The 21030-nt window shown below is 50.2% G+C and overlaps 1 protein-coding gene across 1 annotated transcript; it reads left to right on the forward strand.

Moving 5' to 3' along the window:
• Positions 1–10545: 10545 nt before the first annotated feature.
• On the forward strand, positions 10546–12495 carry C11H11orf91 (chromosome 11 C11orf91 homolog). Its single transcript, XM_021684736.1, has 2 exons — positions 10546–11045; positions 12355–12495. Exons 1-2 carry the CDS (start codon positions 10553–10555, stop codon positions 12438–12440), a joined length of 579 nt encoding a protein of 192 aa, XP_021540411.1. The 5' UTR covers positions 10546–10552; the 3' UTR covers positions 12441–12495.
• The last annotated feature ends 8535 nt before the right edge of the window (positions 12496–21030 follow it).

Genomic DNA, 21030 nt, shown 5'->3' on the forward strand with positions numbered 1-21030 from the left:
TCAGTGCTTTCTGGGGGGGGGGGGGGGGGGGGGGGCTGGGGCAGGGGATTTTTTTCAACAGCCTCTCCCAGGGAATGCCTTCATCCTCTCCCCCCTGTGCTGCCATGCAGGCCCGACCAAGCTCCCACGTGTGGGCTGTCGGTCAGGGGAAGTGAGAGTCTCAGCGCAGGGGGAGGGGGGGCGGTGATCGCAATGACCTTTGTACTCTCAACTAGCAGGTGTCTGGCAGGGAAGGAGGGGAACTTCCCACACAGCAGGGTATGGAACCCCCAGGTCTGTCTTCTGAGAGCTAGCCGTTGGCTAAAACCCAAGTTTTCCTCTGTTCCTCAGTTGTGAATGGGCTTTGCTGTCTTCACTAGAAAAAACAAACAGCATATAATTATGATGTGTTAAAACTACCCCCCTAGGGGCGCCTGGGTGGCTCAGTCGGTTTAGCGGCTGCTTTCGGCTCAGGTCATGATTCCAGGGTCCTGGGATCGAGCCCTGCGTTGGGCTCCCTGCCCAACGTGGAGAGTCTGCTTCTCCCTCTCCCTCTGCCTGCCTCTCTGCCTACTTGTGCTCTCTATCTGTCTGTCAAATAAATAAATAAAATCTTTAAAAAAAAACAAAAAACCCCCCAAAACTACCCCCCTGACTTTTGTATCGGATTGGTGGGGTATCTTGGCTTTGTCACCCACAGTCAAAGACTGAACGGTGGGACAGTCTTTGTTAAAAATGACTCGCAGTATTAAGTGTGCCTACTTTAAGTAGTACTGGTCGCAGGTCTCTTCCTCTGTGTCTGTGTACTTTATGAACACAAAGAGAAGAGCTCTGGGGCTGCAGCTTGGGACCTCCAGATGCCCTCGTAAACAGCAACGGGGGTGTGTTTTTTCCTGCCGACACCTGGCCTGTTGACCCCTAGCTGACTTAGCCCAGTTTGCAGAGGAGACATTTGTCAGGATTATTAACATAATCACAAATGTTGAGGCTTTTGGAAGCTCTCCCAGTTTCCTAAAAAGTGATACACCTTTTCAGGAGGGTAGAGTTTTACTTTTCTTGTGGGTGTTGCTGAATAATTCTCAAGATCCAATAGATGTAAGGACACTTGTACTCTTATCATCCTGGCTGTCTTTAACAGCATAGCTTGACTTTTTGCAGTTGAAGGTGGGATTTCACGATTAACATTTTTTTAAACACCTTGATCATGTAATCTGTGCGACAAACTGGAATGACGGATGTCTTTCTGAAAATAAAATGTAACCAAGTGCATGAGTGTGATAACTGGCCCAGGAGGAGAGCAGCATCTGCAGTGTGCCCAGTGGTTGCAGCTAGTAGAAGAGAGCCTGGGCATTGTCAGCTTTCTCCTGTGGACGCCCTTCCTCGAACAGAGACAAATTGGGGCTTCCTCACCCCTTCTGAGGATGCTGACCCATCATCCAACTTAGGCTTGAAGGTACTGAGCCTCAAGGTATGGGTATATTTCCCCTGTGTCCTTGTAGTGGGCCCCATGACTTAACACGTAGTATGTGTCCTGATAAAAGAAGAGCCTGTCTAGCCCACGTTTTGGACTTTAGGCCTCCTGAGAGCATGAACCTTGTTTTATATGTCTGAGTCCTTGGGGCCAGATGATTTCACCCTGCACCTTGTAAGTGCCTCATCAGTGGTCAAAGTCCACTAGCTCACGTTGGGTTTGTTTGCTTACAAACATCTGAACTAATGCTAACATTTCTAAGAGATTCTTGATGTACTGGGAAGGCACAGAGTTGACCCGAAGTAGTACCGACCTGACATGCCCTCTGACGGGGGGAACTTGGTGCGCGGTTCTCTGCTCTGTGGTCTACATGGATTTCCATCTGTGCTATCATCTCACTTTGCTTAAGAGAAAACTACATTTGGAGAAGTTAGCTGAATTGCTCCCGGTCACCAGGGTAACACGTTGGCAGGTCTAGGGTTCACACTCAGCTCCCCAAGGCAGCCCCCCTCTACTGCCCCGCATCCTTTGCACACTGCCTTGAGCACACACCAGCGTGACTTTGGGAAAAAGCCTGGAGGGAGAGCCGGGTGCTTTTTTGCTTTGAAGCAAATGATTCCTGCCTCTTCTTAGAAACAAAAACTTTCAGTACGGTTGTTTTCACTGAACAGTTAGGTTAGCCAACGGGATGAGCTTTATAGAACCCAGTTAGGCCTTTCTGGAAACATGATAAAATTACAAAATACCGTGTTTGCCACAGTCTGTTTCCAAGGCCCACTGCCTCTCGTAATTATTTCGTTTCAGTATAGTAGCAGTTGAGTGGGTGGATTTTATAGTTGGAGGCCCGGGTTCTGATCCTGTCTCTGCCACGAATTGGCTGTCTCTAGACAAGTTTTTGGACCCTCTCTGAACTCTGGCTTCCTGCCCATCGCTCAAAGAATTGTTGTGAGGCTTGGGATCTCACGTTTGTAAAGTGCGTTTGTAAAGTGTCTGGCAGGTAGGAAGTGGGCTGTAATAAAAACGCAGGTTACACGAGTCCAGGGTGGTTAAAACTAAAGAGACCTGAGAATCTCCAGTGACCACATTGTTGCATCCACTCCATTGGCTTTGGCCTAAGTAGAAATTGACCAGAGATCTTCTTTTCATATTGCTTATTACAGGTTTGTTCACCATAAGATTTTTGTTTAAGCTAAAGCTTCCTATTTATTAACACATTATTTTGGAGTAAGGTAGATGACCACAGGACTTCCAGCTGGGTGCCTACGAGGCTCTGTTGTAGGTAAGGATGCTCTCCTTTTCCCCAGAAGCCATGTAGGTCCATAGTCGGGGAGGGGGGGGGGGGGGGGGGGGTGGGAGGATGCGGAGATAGCACAGACCCTGCAGGGGGCAGGTGCACTGAACTGGGAAACACAATTCCTATATTGTAGAGTGAGGACCTTCATCTCGGTGATCGGCTTCCCTGAGGGTGCGGCTATCCCTATCCTCGCATCGTTGGTTCTGTGCAAGTTAGCCGACCCCATTATGTCGATCCCATAAACAGACTGTGCTCGTGCGGGCTCAACTAACACCACCCAATCTGGCTGTAGGTTTTATATATAAATCAGGCAAACCTAAAATGCTGATGCTGATAAGGTGCGGTGGCCTGAATGTAATGGAAACACCTTTCCTGGGTTGGTGTGACATGGTATTATGGCCAGAACTGGAACTTAGTGTTCTAGTTCATAAACTCTACTGCTGTAGACAAAATGGGACCTGGCACTACATTTTCGACCCTGGAGTGTCGTGGTCATAACTTGAGGGCTTACCGTGTGCCAGGCACTATGCCAAGCACTGTATGTGTACGAGTTAGCTTTATTTTTCTCAGTAACTATGAATGGTATTTACTGTCTATACCCAAAGTCAGGTCTATCCACACCATAACTCCGTCCTTTTTGGGTGCTTGAATTAGTTTGAGAACATTTCTGTTCTTTACAGCCAAGTATCCCTCACCAAGACATCTACTAGTGAAAAGGGTTAACTGATAGTTGCTAACTAAACCATCCTACTCCCTGAGCTGTGGGGAGCAGTTAAAAGAACACGAAAAATTGGGATGGAAGTAACATGTATATGAGATGAATAATGCAGCTTTGCCCCTCCCCCCCTTTTTAAGATTTTATTTATTTATTTGACAGAGAGAGACACAGTGAGAGAGGGAACACAAGCAGGGGGAGGGGCAGAGGGAGAAGCAGGCTTCCCGCCGAGCAGGGAGCCCGATGCGGGGCTTGATCCCAGGACCCCGGGATCATGACCTGAGCCGAAGGCAGACGCTTAACGACTGAGCCACCCAGGTTCCCCAGCTTTGCCCCTTTTTTAAGAGGTGGGTGGACAATAAAATCCCAGTACAACAGTCCTTTACTTAAAGGCAGAGCATTTGCAGCATGGTCGTAAAGGGTCCTTCTCTGTGCCTGTGAACCGACTAGCTCGGAGGCTTTGAGCTTCCTGCGTCACCGCCCTGAGCCTCTGCGTCTTCACCAGCTGTAACCATGGTACCTATCCTAATGAACGCTTGACTTTCAGCCTCCCAGCCTCTGTTGCCCCCACCTTCTGGTAACGGGAGCATACTCCTCTTTTGGGGAACTCCTTCTACCTGTAAGTGAGGTGTTGGTGGGGCTGTTAATAAAGGTAGCCTACCCTCCTCCAGCCAAAAGTTGGGTATGTTCTCTCCTGGAATTTAAGTCTCGACTGGAGTTCTGCAAGGACTGAAAAAGAAATATTTTTGGGTGAAGGTGTGAGCCTCACAGGAAGCCTGCAAGTAACAGACAACCCAACTTAGAGGAGCTTAACCAGACAAAGTCTGATTTTCTTGCATAAACAACCTGCAGGTAAGCAGCGGCCGGCATTCGGTCAGCTGCTCAACAATGTCTGGGCTGGTATATTTGTGATAGCCTTGTCTTTCCCTCCTGGTCACAAAGTGACTGCAGAAGTTCCAGCATTGCATCCAAGTTCAAGGCAGGAAGAGGAGTTGAAGGGAAAGCTTCAGTTGTTCCTATCACTCTTACCAGGAAAGTACAGTCTTTGCTAGGAATCTCCCATCTTCTGGTCATACCTTCTGGCTGGAACTGTGTCTCACGGCCACCCCTACCTGAAAGGGGGACTGGCAAAGCTTGTATTTAATTTTTCCAACCTCTCTAGGGGAGGACAGCAAGGGTAAAAGGATAAGGGAATAGTCATTGAGAATAGCCAGCCAACAGTTGGCTACCCCCCCCCCCTCAGGGGCCACACTGAACACGCACTTGATTCCTCCCTGCTACCTGGATCCTGAAGTTGCTTTGCTTTTTCCTTCTCCTAAACCTAATTCTTAAGCTTTCAAATCCCTGAGATATCTCATAGCCCTCCGTGTAAATTCTCAGCGTCAACTTCTGTTGCTTAAGCACAGAAAATTCTGACAGCCCTAATCTCTTAAATGTTGCTGTAGGGATGACATGAGAGTGCGTAATAGTGAGTGGTCAGTAAGTGTTAGCTACAATTATTTTACCCAAGGTTGCCCAACTGGTTGATGCTGGTCGACCTTCCCCTGCATGCTCCATTCCACTAAATTGCCTCTCAGGCTCCAGTTTATTAAACAATTTGCTTACTCTGCAAAGTACAGAGTAAGTATAGAGGAACACATCTACCCAGGGAAAAAGAAGAAGGGCTGAACTGTATTTTCTAGAAACTTTTATAAATAGTGGGTATTGTGAAGGCGAGTGGGCATGCCTGGGCCCCCAGGTCCAGACCAACACAATGGTTAATTCAGATGAGTAATAAAGGAAGGGCTGTTCCCAGAATAGTTGGGCCATTGAATTGTGGCACACACAACTTCCAAGTGGAGCCAGCCCTTGCCAGGAAGAGGACAGGGGGCCAGATGCCCTGCTGTGGGCCTGCCCCGAGGGCTGGGGGCCCGTGGGAGGCTGGAGGAGGCGGCAGTGGGGCCTGCCCCCCCGTTTAGAACACCAGCTCTGATGTCAACCTGCCACAGGACCTCAGGTGAGGGGCTTAACCTTACATGCCTCAGTTTCTCATCTGGAAAATGGGGATAACAACACCTACTGCTTGGGTCATTAGGAAGATTAGTGGAGTTCAGACAAGTGTGGGGCACGCAGTAGCCTCTCTTCATGAGTTTGCTCTCACTGTCCTCAGCAGGACAGCCGGGAAGCAGTTTCCAGGGTTCAGGCCTTGCTAAGTTATCTGGAGAAGGTTTGGTTTTCTAGAAGTGACATCCTCCCTTCCCTGCTCCATTCTCCTCATCAGTTCACCAGGGCTTAATGGTGAACTAAGGAACCCACCTACAGCTGTATAAGCCGCTCTGTATTGAGCACCCAGTGTGTTTCCCGGGGACTGCTTATACATGTCTTCATCAGACGCACCGACCCTGTGGCGTACATACTGTCTTCATTTTATTGACCAGAACATTGACGTTCAGAGAGCAGACATGATTTTCCCCAACTCACAGAGTCCTGGGTTCATATATCCCTTCAGGCTACAGTAACAGAATACCACAGACTGGGGACTTGAGCAACAAGTCTCGAGGCCATTTCTCACAGGTCTGGAGGCTGGAAAGTGCAAGATCAAGTCTCTAGCATATTCGGTGTCTGGTGAAAACTCACTTCCGGGTTCACAGACATCCATCTTCTTCCTGTGTCCTCACTTGGTGGACGGGGCAAAGGAGGTCTCTGGGGTCTCTCTTCTAAGGGCATTAATCCCATTTGTGGGGGCTCCATCCTCATGAGCTCATCACCTCCCAAAGACCCCACCTCCTAACACCTTCCTCTTGGGGGTTAGGATATCAACATAGAAATTTGGGGGGGGACACAAACATGTACTCATAACAACCCTGTTGTACTCTGAGCCATAAGCACTACATGTCCCTGAAAGCCATCCGGAGCCGAGGCAGGCATGGCCAATCGCGATATGCCCCTAAAGAGGCTGGGGACCTGGATAGGATGTGACCACCAGTGGTGTGACTAGATGTAGAGCTAAGGTGCTGAAGAGCAGTGGGACTCCCAGGGCAGCAAACCCGGAAGAAGCTTGCTTATGTCCAGCAGACTATGATGAGGGAACCAGCAACGCATGTACTCCCGGGAGCTCCTGGCCGAACAGGGCTTGGGTGAGGGGAAATTAGAAACCCCAACCTCGGTGCGAGAGACTTTAAGTCAGAGTGTTGGGAGGAACCCCCAACCCACTGTGTCACGTGTCTTGAGGGTGACACTCCTGCCCCCCTTCTCCTGAGATGGGAGAACACCTGCCCTGATGGATGAGCCTGGAGAAAGGACCAGGCCTTTTATCCCGCTCTCCTCTGTGCCAGTAAAGACCCTTCCCCCTGTGGACGAAGCCTGTGGTTTTCCCACTGGGCCTGGCGCTGGGTAGCTGAGCTCACCTCAGAGGTGCTGTCCTGGCAAATCCACCCAGTCACCAGACCTAAAGCCACGTCCTCCAACAGACCTTTATTTGCGAAGAGGGACCTGGGTGAGTGTCTCTCTCAGTTGGTTCCAAGTGCAGGCAGGGAGCTTGGGTGTCAGAAACTGAATCCCTTCAGCCCCAATAGGATGGCACATAATGGGGAATTTGAGTAGCGAGGCAGGTGCTGCAAGAGCTTTTGAGCCCAGGGAGGGAAAGTTTCTATTTAAAACGGATGTAAGCCTGCTCTGTCTTTTCATCACCAACTTGACTTTACCAGACACTTGTTTGCAGAACGAATTTGTAGGGTTTTGCCTTAACCACTGTGGTTTGTTAGTACCCCATAAGGACTTCACCTCACTGGGATTTACCTCAGTGTGTGTTCATCGTAGCATTTTCCTGTTGTGTAGTTGTTAGAGGAAACCACCTTTCTCTTAAATCTACCACTTGTAACATCACGATTGTCTTATAATTAAGCCACCTGGTATAAACATCTATTCAGATTACCTTGAAGCTAAGGCAAAAAGTCTGTAAGCCTTTTCTCTTTGAATGGATATATATATGAATAAAAATGTGATTAGATTACATCATTTAAAAAACATAATGCAAAATCTCTTTCCTTTCTAAGGCTCTTCAATATATAATAAGAGTTAACATTACTGAGCATGTTCTATGGCCAAGTAACTTAGATGGTCTCATTTAATCTTGCCAATTTAATGAGGAAATACTGCTATTCCCATTATATAGATTTAAAAAAAACCCCGAGGTTCAGAAAGGTTCATCCATACAGCCCAATACATAGTAGATCCAGGGTTTGGTCCTAGGTCTGAGTCCAAAACTCTGGTTCTTACCACTACTGTGGTTCTGTAGAGGTGGGAAAAAGTATTTTCCTCTACTTTCTTAGGTTCAGTAGCTGGGTCATGTGAATTAAACCAACGAAAGACAAGTTAACAGTAGAAAAGATTTATTATGCATGCACATGGGGGCTGACAGAAAAGATGTGAAAACCCAAAGAAACATTTAGGCTTGTAAGCTTATAAGCCATTTTAACAAAGGGTGATAAATTGTGGACAAGGGACAAGACAAAGAAAAAGGGGTTTGGGCTTCTAGAAGTCATAAATTGTGGGAAGGTAGATACATGGGAGAAACTCATTGAAGATAGAGTTGTGTAGTAAGATTTGTTTATGCATACTCAAGTCAGTGCCGTCTCCAGTGAGAATTATCATCTCTTTTCCCTGGTTTGGCAGAGGGGAGGAGATACCTTCACAAAGGGAAATTTATACCCTGCTTTTAGGCAGAAAGGGAGAGGACAGAACTTCTCCTGTGTCTGCTGTTTCTCAGTTTCCTTCAACTTACAATAATCCTTATCCCAACGTGGCATATTTTGGCGTGCTATATCCTGGTACCCTTCAGTCCTCCAAACACATAACACTGTTTTAAAAGTTCTCAAATAGGGGCGTCTGGGTGGTGCAGTAGGTTAAGCGTCCAACTCTTGGTTTTGGCTCAGGTCATGATCTCAGGGTTGTGAGATGGAGCCCCAAGTCAGGCTCTGCACAGAATCTGCTGGAGACTCTTCCTCCCCCTCTGTCCCTCCCTCCTCCTCAAATAATAAATCTTAAAAAAAAAAAAGTTCTCAAATATTTATTGAATCCTATTCTATGCTCAACATTATAAGGCTGAATTCTTGCCCTCGAGGAGTTTGCAGCTAAGTACGGGAACACAAAGCTGCTCAGCTTCAGACAAGCCCCTCAGTGGGGACAGCTGCATTTGGACAGAGTTTTTGAAGTTTTCAAGTGTTTCACACCCATCATTCTGTCTTCTATTGGATCATCACAAACAACGGTATGAGGCAGCCTGGTTCTCTTATTTTTATTTTTACAGAAAACCCTCGTAGAAGTCAAGCAACGTACCCAAAGTTATTCACTTTGGACATCTGACTGTCCGCTGTCCCGCTATATATGCTACAGGATTTTTGTCCCCTTAGTGCCCGCAGTTCTTGGTCACACTGCTTGGAAGAATGAAGAGGTAGACCAGACGAAGAGTGGTGGGCAGCAAAGCGAAGTTCATTGAGCAAGAGTATAAAGCTCCCGGAGAGGGAGGGGAGTGTGAGTGGGTTGCTCTCAAAGTTTCTAAGTTTAGGGGCTTCTATGAGCTCTCTTGTGGAGCTATCTTAGGCAAACAGGGTGTGTGCTGAGTCATGCCATTCAGGGCTTTGGTCACGTATCTGCCTATCTATTAGGTTAATGTCTCTGTGCTGATGGTCTTTTTTTGCTGACATCTGTCTTAACTGTCCCTTGCCCGTGATATTGACAAATGCTTTGGGGTTAATTGTCTTATTTTAGGACACTCTGCAGAAGTCATTTCTGCAAAGGCTGCAAAGCAAAATGTTAGTGCAGTCCTTTCTAAGCTGCAGAACAGGATGTCAGTGCTGTTTTGTTTTAGCTGTCCTGACTCCGTATTTTCTTGTGGGGACCCTAGTCCTGACTGCCTAACTGTCCAGCTCACTCCTAATATCTACACACACACACATACATACATGTACACACACACACAGACCCCTATATGAACCATATGTATATAGCCGTATACATGTATGTAGCATTTGCCAATGGAGCTGGTACTGACTCAGATCTTGGCTGGCCAACAGCCTAAACTGGCCCCCACCCACCTTTGTCCATTCACACCAGTGATCACTAGGGGGAGGTTTTCAAGGAAATTTACTTCCCCTCAGTCTGTGGCTAATACAGGCTACGCATGTAAAATGAGCTGGACAAGCCCCCTGGGACAGTATGTACAGGTCCTTCTTAAAGAATGGGTGAGCTATTCGAGGTGGGTGCAGCAGGATTTCTCTTTGGTGGCTTGTTTCCTGTTAGCGCCTAATAATGTGTCTGGAAAAGAACTTAAGTAAACTGCATTTCATTGAAGACATGCTACTTCAGATCTGTTACAAATCCATACCAGGGTCCCGTTCTCCAGAATCTTCCACAACACTGGGAAATTTGGCAGAAACATGGGCTGGCTCCAACAGCCGATCCCAATCAACACTCTTCTCCTTTGCCTCCCGTTGTAGAGGATGGTAACTGATTTCCCCAGATACTCTGTGGCGAGAGGTGCTAAGGGAAGTCGGCTGTGGCAGGGGGCAGATTTCTAGGAAATATTTTTCTCCCTATGAAAGGAGAGGAAGACTGAAAAATGTATCTTGCAGTTTTGGCCAGCTCCCTTCCTGTTTTTTTCTGAGGTTCTGCTGGGATGGGAGATGGGAGCTGGGGCCAGGGGAGCAACAGCGGGGGAGCGAGGCTTGTGGAATGTAGGGGCGGTGGGAAGAGTCGAGGGCCCGGACCGGATGGGAGGCTAGAGGACAGCGGATGTGGGGCGATCGCCCGGCGTAGCGGAAAACCAGAGGTGCGGCCAGCGCGGATTAGTGCGCGCCTGCGAGACTTCCGATCCCTGCCGCTCGCCCAGCCTCGCCGGCTCCAGGGTCGCCGCCTGCCGTCAATGGGCGGGGCACGTCCTGGGGCGTGGCCGGCCGGACCGTAGAACCCCTCCGCTTCGGGGCGGGGCAGGCCGAAAGGGCGGGGCGCGCTCCGTCGGGGCGTGGCCTGTGGAACCTCAGAATCCGGGCGACTCCGGGCTGAGGCGCGCGTCTCCCGGCGCGGGGTTCCTCCCACGCAGCTTCCCATTCAAAAGATGCCGAAGGGGCGGCGCGGCAGCCAGAGCCCCACCATGAGCCAGCGGCCGGCCCCGCCCCTTTACTTCCCTTCCCTCTACGACCGCGGCATCTCCTCGTCCCCGCTCAGCGACTTCAACATCTGGAAGAAGCTCTTCGTGCCTCTGAAGGCGGGCGGGGCGGCGGCGGGCGGGGCGGTGGCGGGGCGCCCCCTGCCCCAGGTGCCCCAGGTTCCGGCGCCCCTGCCGCCGCCACCCGGCCTGGGGCCTCCCAGCGAGCGCCCGTGGCCCCCGCCCTGGCCCTCCGGCCTGGCCTCCATCCCCTATGAGCCTCTGCGCTTCTTCTACTCGCCACCGCCGGGGCCCGAGGTGGCTGCCTCGCCTCTGGCCCCCGGCCCCACGACCCCCCGGCTCGCCTCCGCCTCCCACCCCGAGGAGTTATGCGAGCTGGAGATCCGGATTAAGGAGCTGGAGCTGCTCACCATCACTGGGGACGGCTTCGACTCCCAGCGCTGTGCGTGACCTTGCCCGAGTCCCCCCTTAGCCCGCCTTGGCTGGCTCCTTGGCTCCCTCCTTGGCTCCATGCCTTCCTAATCCCCTCCCCCGCAGTGTGGCCTCGGGCTCAGACTCCAGCCCCCAGGGATCCCAGATCCCAGATCGACCTCTCCAGCACCCAGTCACACCTCCCAGCACCCCGACTCCCCCATCTTGGATTTCAACCGACGCTTCGCTCACCACAGCCAGGATTTCATGAACACTTTTGGCCCAAACTCCACCCTCCCTCCATCCTGAGCCCTTTTGGTAATCTGGACTCAGCCTCCAAACCTAGAACTCCGTCCATCACAGCCCCCATCCTGCACTTTAAACTTCCTACACCGTGACACCCCCGACCCCTATGGTAGTGATATTACCATCACCCACGACCCACAATCCCTACCTCTACAGACCTGAGCTTTAGTGTTTATCTTCAGCGGCGGTCCTGAATGGGAGGAGGGGGAAGCAAACACCAGTTGGAGGGTCTGTAGGTAGAGGTGGGAATTGTGCAAGACCCAGGAATCCCAAGGACAGTTCACTGAGGGGCTTTGGGGCCCTCCACTTCTCAGTGCTGGAAGGAAACCTCCCTGTGAACCCTGAGCCCGGTCCTGGTAGCCCTCTCACCAGGGTCCTGAACTCTGCTCTCTGATCTTAGGTTTAAAGTCTTAGGGATCTGGATCAGGGTAGACCAGGTGTGCTGATGTAGGCAGGATTCCTCTAGCATGCAAGCTAACTGATCCTTCCAGTTGGAGGGTAAAGTTAAATCTGATTCTACTTCCATAAGGACCTATCACACTATAGAATATTCAGTAGCCATAGGCTGTTCTGCAGACTTTGTCTTCCCATCACCTGTTCTAAGGCTTGCAGTATAACAATGGAGGAGGGCACATTGTTCTCAAAAGACCATCCCCACTATTATAAAACAAAACAAAACAAAAACAACAGGTTAAATCGGCTCTCTTGCCACACAGGGAAGGGGAGTATGAAATAACCTAAATGTTTAGGTTAATGTGGCCATGAGAATGTTCCCCAACTCATCAGGCACCCTGTAAGGTCCTTTTCCCCACAGTCATGGAAAGAATCCCTAGAAGACAGGCTTTTCTAAGTCCTGGATTTCTTTACTACATAGTCCCCACTTAAAACACGTTTTGGCTGTTACGGTTTTTTTCCTTCCCATGTTGGGTTTTGGGTTCATGCAGGGAACACACAATTGCTTCCCAGAAGCTTACTTTGGAAGTGTTAGAAAAGCCCTTATCTTAACTACAGCTGTTTGTTTTGCTCTCCTGCAGATAAATTCTTGAAGGCACTGAAAGATGAAAAGTTACAAGGACTGAAGACAAGGCAGGCTGGAAAGAAGTCGGCCTCTCTCTCCTGAGGAGCTGCCCACCCGAGCCTGGGCAGCCGCCTCCTTAGGTGTTAGTGCTTAGATAATGTGTCCCATTTGTTGTCATTTCAAAGATCGTTATTTTCTGTTCTGTATTTCCTGCTGTTCTCATTGCTCCCAGCGTATATTCCACATACAGTGCCCACTTGTGGGGTAAATCTCATGGTCTGTCTCCTCTCTGTGCTGCAGCTGGGGGCGGGGGGGGGGGGGGGTTGCTCTCTCATAGGGTCTAGAAGCTGCTGCCCAGCTGGCATTCAGGGGCTCCTGAGACCATAGGAGGGGACGCCCAATACTGCCACGTGGAGGGAGTTGGGAAAACCCAAGGGCAATATATATTTGGTTGCTGTGTCCCTGCTCAGAAAGTTTCTTTGAGGACTGGAACAAATGGTTTGTTTTCAAACAGCTTTAGTCCTGGGAAGTGTTTTGTTTAATAGTTTTTGGGCCAAAAAACTCTTTGATAATCTGGTCAAAGCTATGGTCCTTCCTAGAAAATCATATTCAAGAAGTACCGAGGACTTGTTATGTGCCCTCCCGGACTCAGGACTGGGAGTGGGGGAGACCCAGACAATAAATACTATAAATAAGTAAATCATAATACAGTATCATAGATGACCTGCTAAGGGGAAAACAAAAACAGGCAATTGGTCAGGAGGGTCAGAGGAAAGCAGGGTGGCATTTTAAATAAGGTTTCTGGAAGAGGTAACATGTAAACAAGGTGTGCAGGAAGTTGAGGGTGATAGCCATGTGGCACCTAGGGGAAGGTTCCAGGCACAGGGGGGCTGGTGCAAAGGCTGAAGGTGGGAGCATACTGGGATGTTTGAGGGCCAGCAAGAGCCCAGATGGCTGGAGCAGGAGTGAGGGGAGCATGATGGGGTGAATGCAGAGGGTCCTTCCAGGTGGGACTCTGCAAGCCACCGCAGGGACTCGAGTGGAGTAAGGAGTGGTTAGAGGGTTTTCAGCCGAGTGATAGTATCTGACCTGTGCTTCTGAGTTGAGAATAGACTGAGGAGGAAACAGGGAAAGCAGGTAGGAGGCTGTCATAACTAATAATCCACCGAGAAGTGGTGGTGCCGCGCAATGTGGCCCAGGCCCGGCCGCCCTTTCCCCCTTGCTGGGTCAGAGGTGTTTATGTCCTGTGGGGTGCCCCCCACTGCCACCACCCCTGCAGCCAGGTGCTGTCTCTCTGGCAAGAAGGAGCAAGAGCTCAGCAACACAAGCCCACAAATAAAGGAGAAAGTATTTTAGAAAACAGGTCTTCAATCGAGTGTAACATTTTGATGCTTGGCATCTGGATTCCCTTGTGCCCTCGCTCTGCCTGCAGCCACTGTAGATCATAGCCAAAGAATTTGTGGCGTTTGGGCTTCCTGCAAAAAAGAACGGAAAGGAGTGAGCAGTGAATCAGGCCTCTTAGAAGCCGAGCGGAGGAGGGCGCCTGGGTGGCTCAGTCGTTAAGCGTCTGCCTTCGGCTCAGGTCATGATCCCCGGGTCCTGGCATCGAGCCCCGCATCGGGCTCCCTGCTCAGCGGAGAGCCTGCTTCTCCCTCTCCCACTCCCCCTGCTTGTGTTCCCTCTCTCACTCTCTCTCTCTGTTGAAAAATAAATAAGATCTTAAAAAAAAAAATCCGAGCGGAGGAGGTGTTTGGGAGGGGGCGTGGTCAGCTCGGACCAATCGCACTGGTCGGCCCGGCACCGCGAGCCTGAGATGCCCTCTTGGACTCGGCTACGAGGATCTGGTGTCGGTGATCTTGTCAAGTGTAGTTTTGGTTGAGTGAGAGGGGGTTAACGCCTGACCCGAGTCATTTTAAGAGAGAAGGGGGTGGAGGTGAATTGGAGACCATGGCTGGAGAAGACTTTAGAGGCGTTTAGCTGCCTCTTAGAGCAGTAACTGTCAGGGCAAGCGGGGTTGAGCGGTCTTTGTTAAGAGAGAAATGACTGCTTGTTTGTGCTCGGGCGGAGGGAGAAAAAGTGACGATGTAGATGGGGCTTGGCTGGAATGGTGTTCTCAAGTGGACAAGAGAGGTGGGACCTACTTTACAGTGGAGGGATCGGCGTTACGTGGGGGCAGAGACGGTTCCTCTGCAATCACAGGAGGTTCCGTCCCTGGTGTGAGCATGCAGATGCCGGTAAATGGGGAAATGGGTGCGAGGAACCCCGGGAAGTTGCATACCATTATATAGTTATAGTCCCTGCAGTGGCTTGTAGAGTCCCACCTGGAAGGACCCTCTGCATTCACCCCATCATGCTCCCCTCACTCCTGCTCCAGCCATCTGGGCTCTTGCTGGCCCTCAAACATCCCAGTATGCTCCCACCTTCAGCCTTTGCACCAGCCCCCCTGTGCCTGGAACCTTCCCCTAGGTGCCACATGGCTATCACCCTCAACTTCCTGCACACCTTGTTTACATGTTACCTCCCCAAAGTTTGTGCAGCGACCCCATGCTTGAGGACGCAAATGTGCATGCCTGCAAGGCCCAGCTGGAAACCGTGGAAGGGGTGCGGGGAACCAGGTGGAGAGGGGCCAGCTGCAGAGCTGAGGCTGGGCGGGGGGTGGGGGGGTCGGCAGCCGACCCTGACTTCCAGCTGCTTGTTGCCCACCCAGGAGTGTAGCACGCTGTCAGGCGAAAGCTCCTGCTTTCTAAATCTTAGCAACAAATGCAAATATTTCCAGAACACAATTCGGACCAAATAAAATAAAGGCTCAGCAGTCCCGTAGAGTTTGTAAACTCTGCTCTACCCATAGCAGCCCTCTCACCCTGGGCAGGGATTCCAGGCCCGTCTCCCCTCCCCAGGAAGAAGGCAGACTCCTATTGCCCCAGGCTGGTGGCTATCAGGGAAGCTCCCTTGTTCACCCTGAAAAACTTCTGGCGGGCAAAGTCAGTTGAGAGGGGCTGGAGAATGTTAATGAGAGGGTGGGGAAAACCAAGGGCAGTATAGCCAGGAGGACCTGTTTCCCATTGCCTTCCCAGTCCCAATAGCTCCCACCTCCTGCTAACCCCTAACCTCCCCCCCCGCCCATGAGCACAAGATTGGCCCCCTATTCCGTACACACCGTGTCCCAGGCGTGTCCCAGGCGCAGAGGGAGACAATTGATATGAACAATCTCATTTAATCCTCACCATCACCTTGTAGAATAAGCACCACTCATGGCGTGTTTTATAAATGAGGGAAGAGAGGCTCCTCCAGAACAAAATGGAATGGAAGAAGCTGTTTGCCAAAGAAAAGGACGTTGGCAGATGAAAAGGATAGGAGTCCTGATTGAGAGAAGAGCATATGCAAGGAATAATAGCTGAATGCACCGGGTGCCGGAGCCAGCTTGAATAGCTCATGAGCGCCAGTTGCTAAAATTCAGGAATTTTGTCAGCTGGTTGTTAAATACAGCCATTATTAAAAATTAAACTGTATCAACTCACCAAGTATATTTACAACTAAGTTAAGAAATACTCAAAATCCTTCACTTCCTATTTGGCAATTACTTATGTTCTTGAGGCGATGTCTCTCGCACACTATATATAATGGTGTACGAACGTGCTTCCTGCTTACTTCCTAAGAATGTCAGGTTGGCATATGATATTGGCCATCGGGAGAGTTTCTACACCATGGAAATTGGCGAAGGTAGAAATCCCGTTTGTTTCTGCCCACCTCCACTCTCCCAGACAGTTGGTTGTTAAACTGTTTACTAGCACACCACCAGATAAACGAGAAACAAAAATACCACTTTGTTCATAACTGAGCTAAAGAGAAAGCTGCTTTGAAGCATTTGAAGTTGGGCTGAAGGTATAAAGGAGGCCCCTTTCTTACTCTGGCCCCATTTGCCCACTTGGCTGTAGACACTGACGAGGCAGGAAAGAAGAGCCTGATCAGGCCTGCCCCCCAAGGCAGGCGTTACCTTGAAATAAATAGGAGCACATGTGTACTGACTTTTAAGATGTAGTAAGCCTGCCCACTGGTAACATGGGGCCCAAGGAATGTTCTGGACCCTGGCCAATCAGATTTGTGACTTCTACTTTCGGGTAATAAGGGTATAAGGGAGTACAGAGGTAACAGCCTGCAGGAGGGGGACAGAAGTCCCTCCTCTGCAGTGGTAACCATTTTGAGCAAGATGGAACATGAAACTTGATTAAGCATAAAACTAGCTATTTATATCACATCCCCTTCATCACAGATCTGTTAGTCCTGAGAGAAATAGAAAATTTCAAGGGAAATGGGAAAAACCTCCTTCTACTTAATGCAAGTAATTTGTGCCCCACCACATGGCCAAAGGAGTCAGGCAGGATCCAGCGCCTGCAGGAACCTGGTTTCTCAGAAGAGAAGAGAGAGCCAATCACAGCTTTAAAGCTTTCGTGGGAGGCAGGAGGTGAACACCACGTGGGTGCCTCATGGCTCACAGGCATTTTCAACAGACACTTGATTCCGTCTCCAACCAGATATGTGACCTTGGGAAAGTCACCTAACCTCTCTGAGCCTGTTCCCTCATCTGTATAATGGAGACACTGCTCTCAAAGGATGGTTGGGTGGGGGACAAGAAATAAGGTGACAGATGTGAAACCGCCCCAGTTGGGAGTCATTATTATTTTCTAGTGCATTTAGAACACTGTTCTCACTGTTGGGCTATGGGGAATGGAGGTGGCTGTGGGCTGTGAGCCAGAAGGAGGCCTGGCCTGCAGGGAGGGATAAGCTTTGAGCTTGCAGGGCCCCGAGGGCTCAGCCCTACAGAAAGTGACAAGGAGGTGAGCGTGGCTGGGAGGCAGTTTGGGAGGAGGTTTGAGTCTTTTTCTAGAGAGGGCCAACCGCATTTCTCCCAGGCAGCATCATCTCCTGCAGCAAAGCCAAGGGCTGGGACTCTCTGCAGGTGGGTCCCCCAGGGGAGGGCTGTGGTCACCACCCAGCGCTTTCATCAGTCCATACCAGGGCGTCAGCTCACACAGAAGGTATCTGTGCAGCGTCCTCGGAAACAGGACCAGAGGGGAATCCGGAAAATGGTTCAGTGGGCTGGGTTTCCTTTGGTTGCCGGGAAATAGAGGGCCACTCAAACTAATTTACTTAAATAACAAGAGGGGCTGACAGGAAGGTTCTCTGGTTACAAGCAATAGAAACCAACGTAAGAAAAATGTTAAAAAAAAAAAAAAAAAGGAGGCATCCAAGACTTTAGAAGGAATGGAATGAGGGTGCTGCCCCAGGACCGCTCCGCGCCGGCCTCCGGTCCTTGGAGAGGAAATGTGATTGGCCCTCCACCCCTCCGAGTCCATCTCTGGCCACGTCGCGGAGGGAGGGAGGGGTGGCCAGGGTCTTATGCCGGCAGCCCCCTCAGAGGCACTCAGAGTTGGGGGCAGCCCCTGCATTCCGGGCCGCCGCATGTCCCCTCCCGGGCCTCCTGGCGACTGGCGCGGGGAGGGGGGGGGAAGCCGCCAGAGCCCGGGCAGCTGCCGTCTTATCTCCCGCTCCGTACTCCTGCCCCGCCTTCCTGCCTCTGCCCCTGGGCTTCCTCCTAACCTCATTCCTCAGTGACTCACCGGAGCCACGTCGTCGGGCTCCGTGTTCGCAGGACCGCCCACCGTGAGCAGTTTTCTGTCCCAGCTCCTCAGGGAAGGGCCGGGGGGTGGGGGGCGGAGCGGGCATGCTGGCTGGGAGCTCGGTCACGAGCTGGGGGAGAGGACAGAGCGGCGAAGGTCAAGGTCAGCCGGTGATTCAGCGGGGGCCGGAAGGAGGACTCCTCTGCAGGAGAAAGAAATATCAGCTATCCCATCTATCCATTCACAAACTCACCCAGGATTCTTTATGTCGCCTCGGAATTTATTTGAATGCAGTACATTCTACAACTCGGAAAACACTGCCCGTAAATTAAGCCTGCGTTCATTTTACTCATTCGTTTGTTTATTCATCCAAGCCTTCCTTCAAAGAAGCAGGTGCTTAATTTCTGGAATTTCTGGAAAATGTACCTGGTCATTCCCCCTGCCTGGGGTTGTTTCAAATTAATTGAGATAATGTGCATAAAACCGCTCCGATCACGACCTGACACCGTCACTTTGCTTGGTAGGGTTTGCTGGGCACATTTGGCATCAGGGTTTCTGGTCATGAACACAAAGGTGTTTCTCTCTTGGTGGGATCCACTAGGTGGCAGCCTGAACTTGGAAGTGGGATGGAACAGATTTCCCCCCCACCCCCCTTCCCTTTCTAGTCCTCTCACATCCAGAGCTGACATTTATCAGCTTGTTCATTATTATCCAGGAGAAAATCCAGTTTGGAAACCTGTAGGGAGGAGGACACGTTGCTGCCGTTGCCAGCATTCATTGCGAAAATAAACACAGGAGTAGCCCGGGACCTTTCCCAGAGGCTGCAGGTGGGTGCCTGCTGAGAGCCACATTTTACTCCCACAGGGATGGGTGGGGGGTGGGGGGGGTTGGGGGGGTGGAGGATCTCTTTTCAGAAGCAGTTTCAAGGTGAAAAGTCCGGTTCACATGAATAAAAGAAGCTGGACTGAACTCACTAATATTTATTGTCTGTATGGGTCTGCTTGGGCGGCTATACCAAAATTTCACAGACTGGGGCACTTAAACAACAGACATTTACTTCTCACGGTTCTGTAGGTTGGAAAGTCCAAGATCAAGGTGCAGGCCAGTTCCTGTCCTGATGAGCTCTCTTCCTGGCTTGCAGTTGGCTGCCTTCTTGCTGCGTCCTCACATGGGAGAGGGAGCTCTGGTGTCTCCTCCTCTTCTTATAGGCACATTTTTCCCATCTTGAGGACCCCACTCTATGACCTCATCTAAACCTACTTACCTCCCAAAGGCCCATCTCCAAATACCAGCACACTGGGGATTAAGGATTTGACATACGGATTTGGGGTGGGGGACGGCACAAGTCAGTCTGGAGCGTCATCTACACTGCATTCCTAGTTATTCCTCTCTCTCCCTCCTGTCATTTATCCACCTGTTGCTATTACCATCCAACCATTAATGGATGACAATAGATAAATAAATAGGCAGATAGACAACAGTCCATAAGTACATATATTTATACCTACTTACATATGAGGAAACAAACATAAATATACCTAAATATAGATATTTTTCTATGGACTGTTGTCTATTTGCCTATTATCTGTTATTATTGTTATCCATGAATGGGTGGATGGTCTAGACCTATGTTGTCTAATAGAGCTTTCTGCAGTGATAGAAATGTTCTAAATCTGTGCTGCGTAATGTGGAAGCCATTAGCCGCACGTGGCTGTTGAGACTCGACATGTGGCTGGTACCACTGAGGAACTGAATTTTAAATTTTATTTCATTTTAATGATTATATTTTAGTTTAACCAGCTAGTGGCTAGTGTATCAGACCGTTCAGATCTAGACAGAGGTAATACATAGAGTTTCCCCTTTATTTAATTGATCCGGTTGTGTTGAGTTTGGAAAATCTGGGGTTGAATGCAGGCCTGGTTTTCAGAGTTAACTGACGTGGGAGTGGGTGAAAATAGTATATCTCTTTATAAATGAGGAAACCAAGGCTCCGAGAATATGAAGCCTAAGGTGACACAGTGGGTCAGCGGTGGAGCCTACCCAGCACTTCCAGGGGGCAGTTCCTTCCTCTGTGTAAGCCTCCAGGAATCTAGGTTCCCTTCTTGTCCCTCCCAGAGGAGATGTGGGAAGAGTCACAGGACAATGAGGACAGGCCCACTTGACCAAGGTACGATGTGTGAGCAGGTACGCGTGTGTGTGCGTGTACTCGTGCATGCCGTTGTGGCATGAGCAGCCCTCTTGTAGAAGGAGGTTGTGTGACCCTCTTCACGGGGAAGAGGATGGTGAGCAAACCTGAATTGTTCACTGCACCCTTCACCATCCATCCCAAAGAGACCGTTTATTTTAGGTGCATTACAAGGACTGGTGTAACTTTATAGTCTGTTTTAGGAACAGAGCAAAGATGCTCTGATGGGGCCAGTTCTAGCAATGGAAAAGGTGTCTTGGGGACTGAGCACAAGAGAGGCTGATGGGGTTTCGAGTCACTCTTAGAGTTTCTTCCAAGCCCCGCCATAATGCCATACCCACCAATACCAGCTATGAGCCACCAATTACTGAGGGGGTCCTCTGTGTCAGGTTCTGCGCTCAGCACTCTACACACTGAGTCTTATTAATATTTCCAGCCCCGGGGGTGCCTGGGTGGCTCAGTCGTTAAGCGACCGCCTTCGGCTCAGGTCCTGATCCCAGGGTCCTGGGATGGAGCCCCGCATCCGGTTCCCTGCTCTGTGGGAAGCCTGCTTCTCCCTCTCCCACTCCCCCCTGCTTGTGTTCCCTCTCTTTCTGTGTCTCTCTCTGTCAAATAAATAAATAAAATCTTTAAAAATATATACATATTTCCAGCCCCGACCATGAGGATGATGTCCTCCCTGCCATTTACAGAGGCGCCGACAAATGTAAACTAGGATGTGTTCAAGCCACTCCAAAGCCCAATCACTTAAATCTCCAGCTCATTTTTTGGTAACTGGTTTCAAACTACTCTATTTTCCCTGTTCCCCTTCAGCCCACTGCACCCAGCTGCTATCAAGAACATTGGTGTGAGCAAATATCATAACTACCCAAAGTCTGGACTCTCAAAC

The sequence above is a fragment of the Neomonachus schauinslandi genome, chromosome 11, assembly GCF_002201575.2.
Source record: "Neomonachus schauinslandi chromosome 11, ASM220157v2, whole genome shotgun sequence".
In the NCBI taxonomy this organism is placed as follows: domain Eukaryota; kingdom Metazoa; phylum Chordata; class Mammalia; order Carnivora; family Phocidae; genus Neomonachus; species Neomonachus schauinslandi.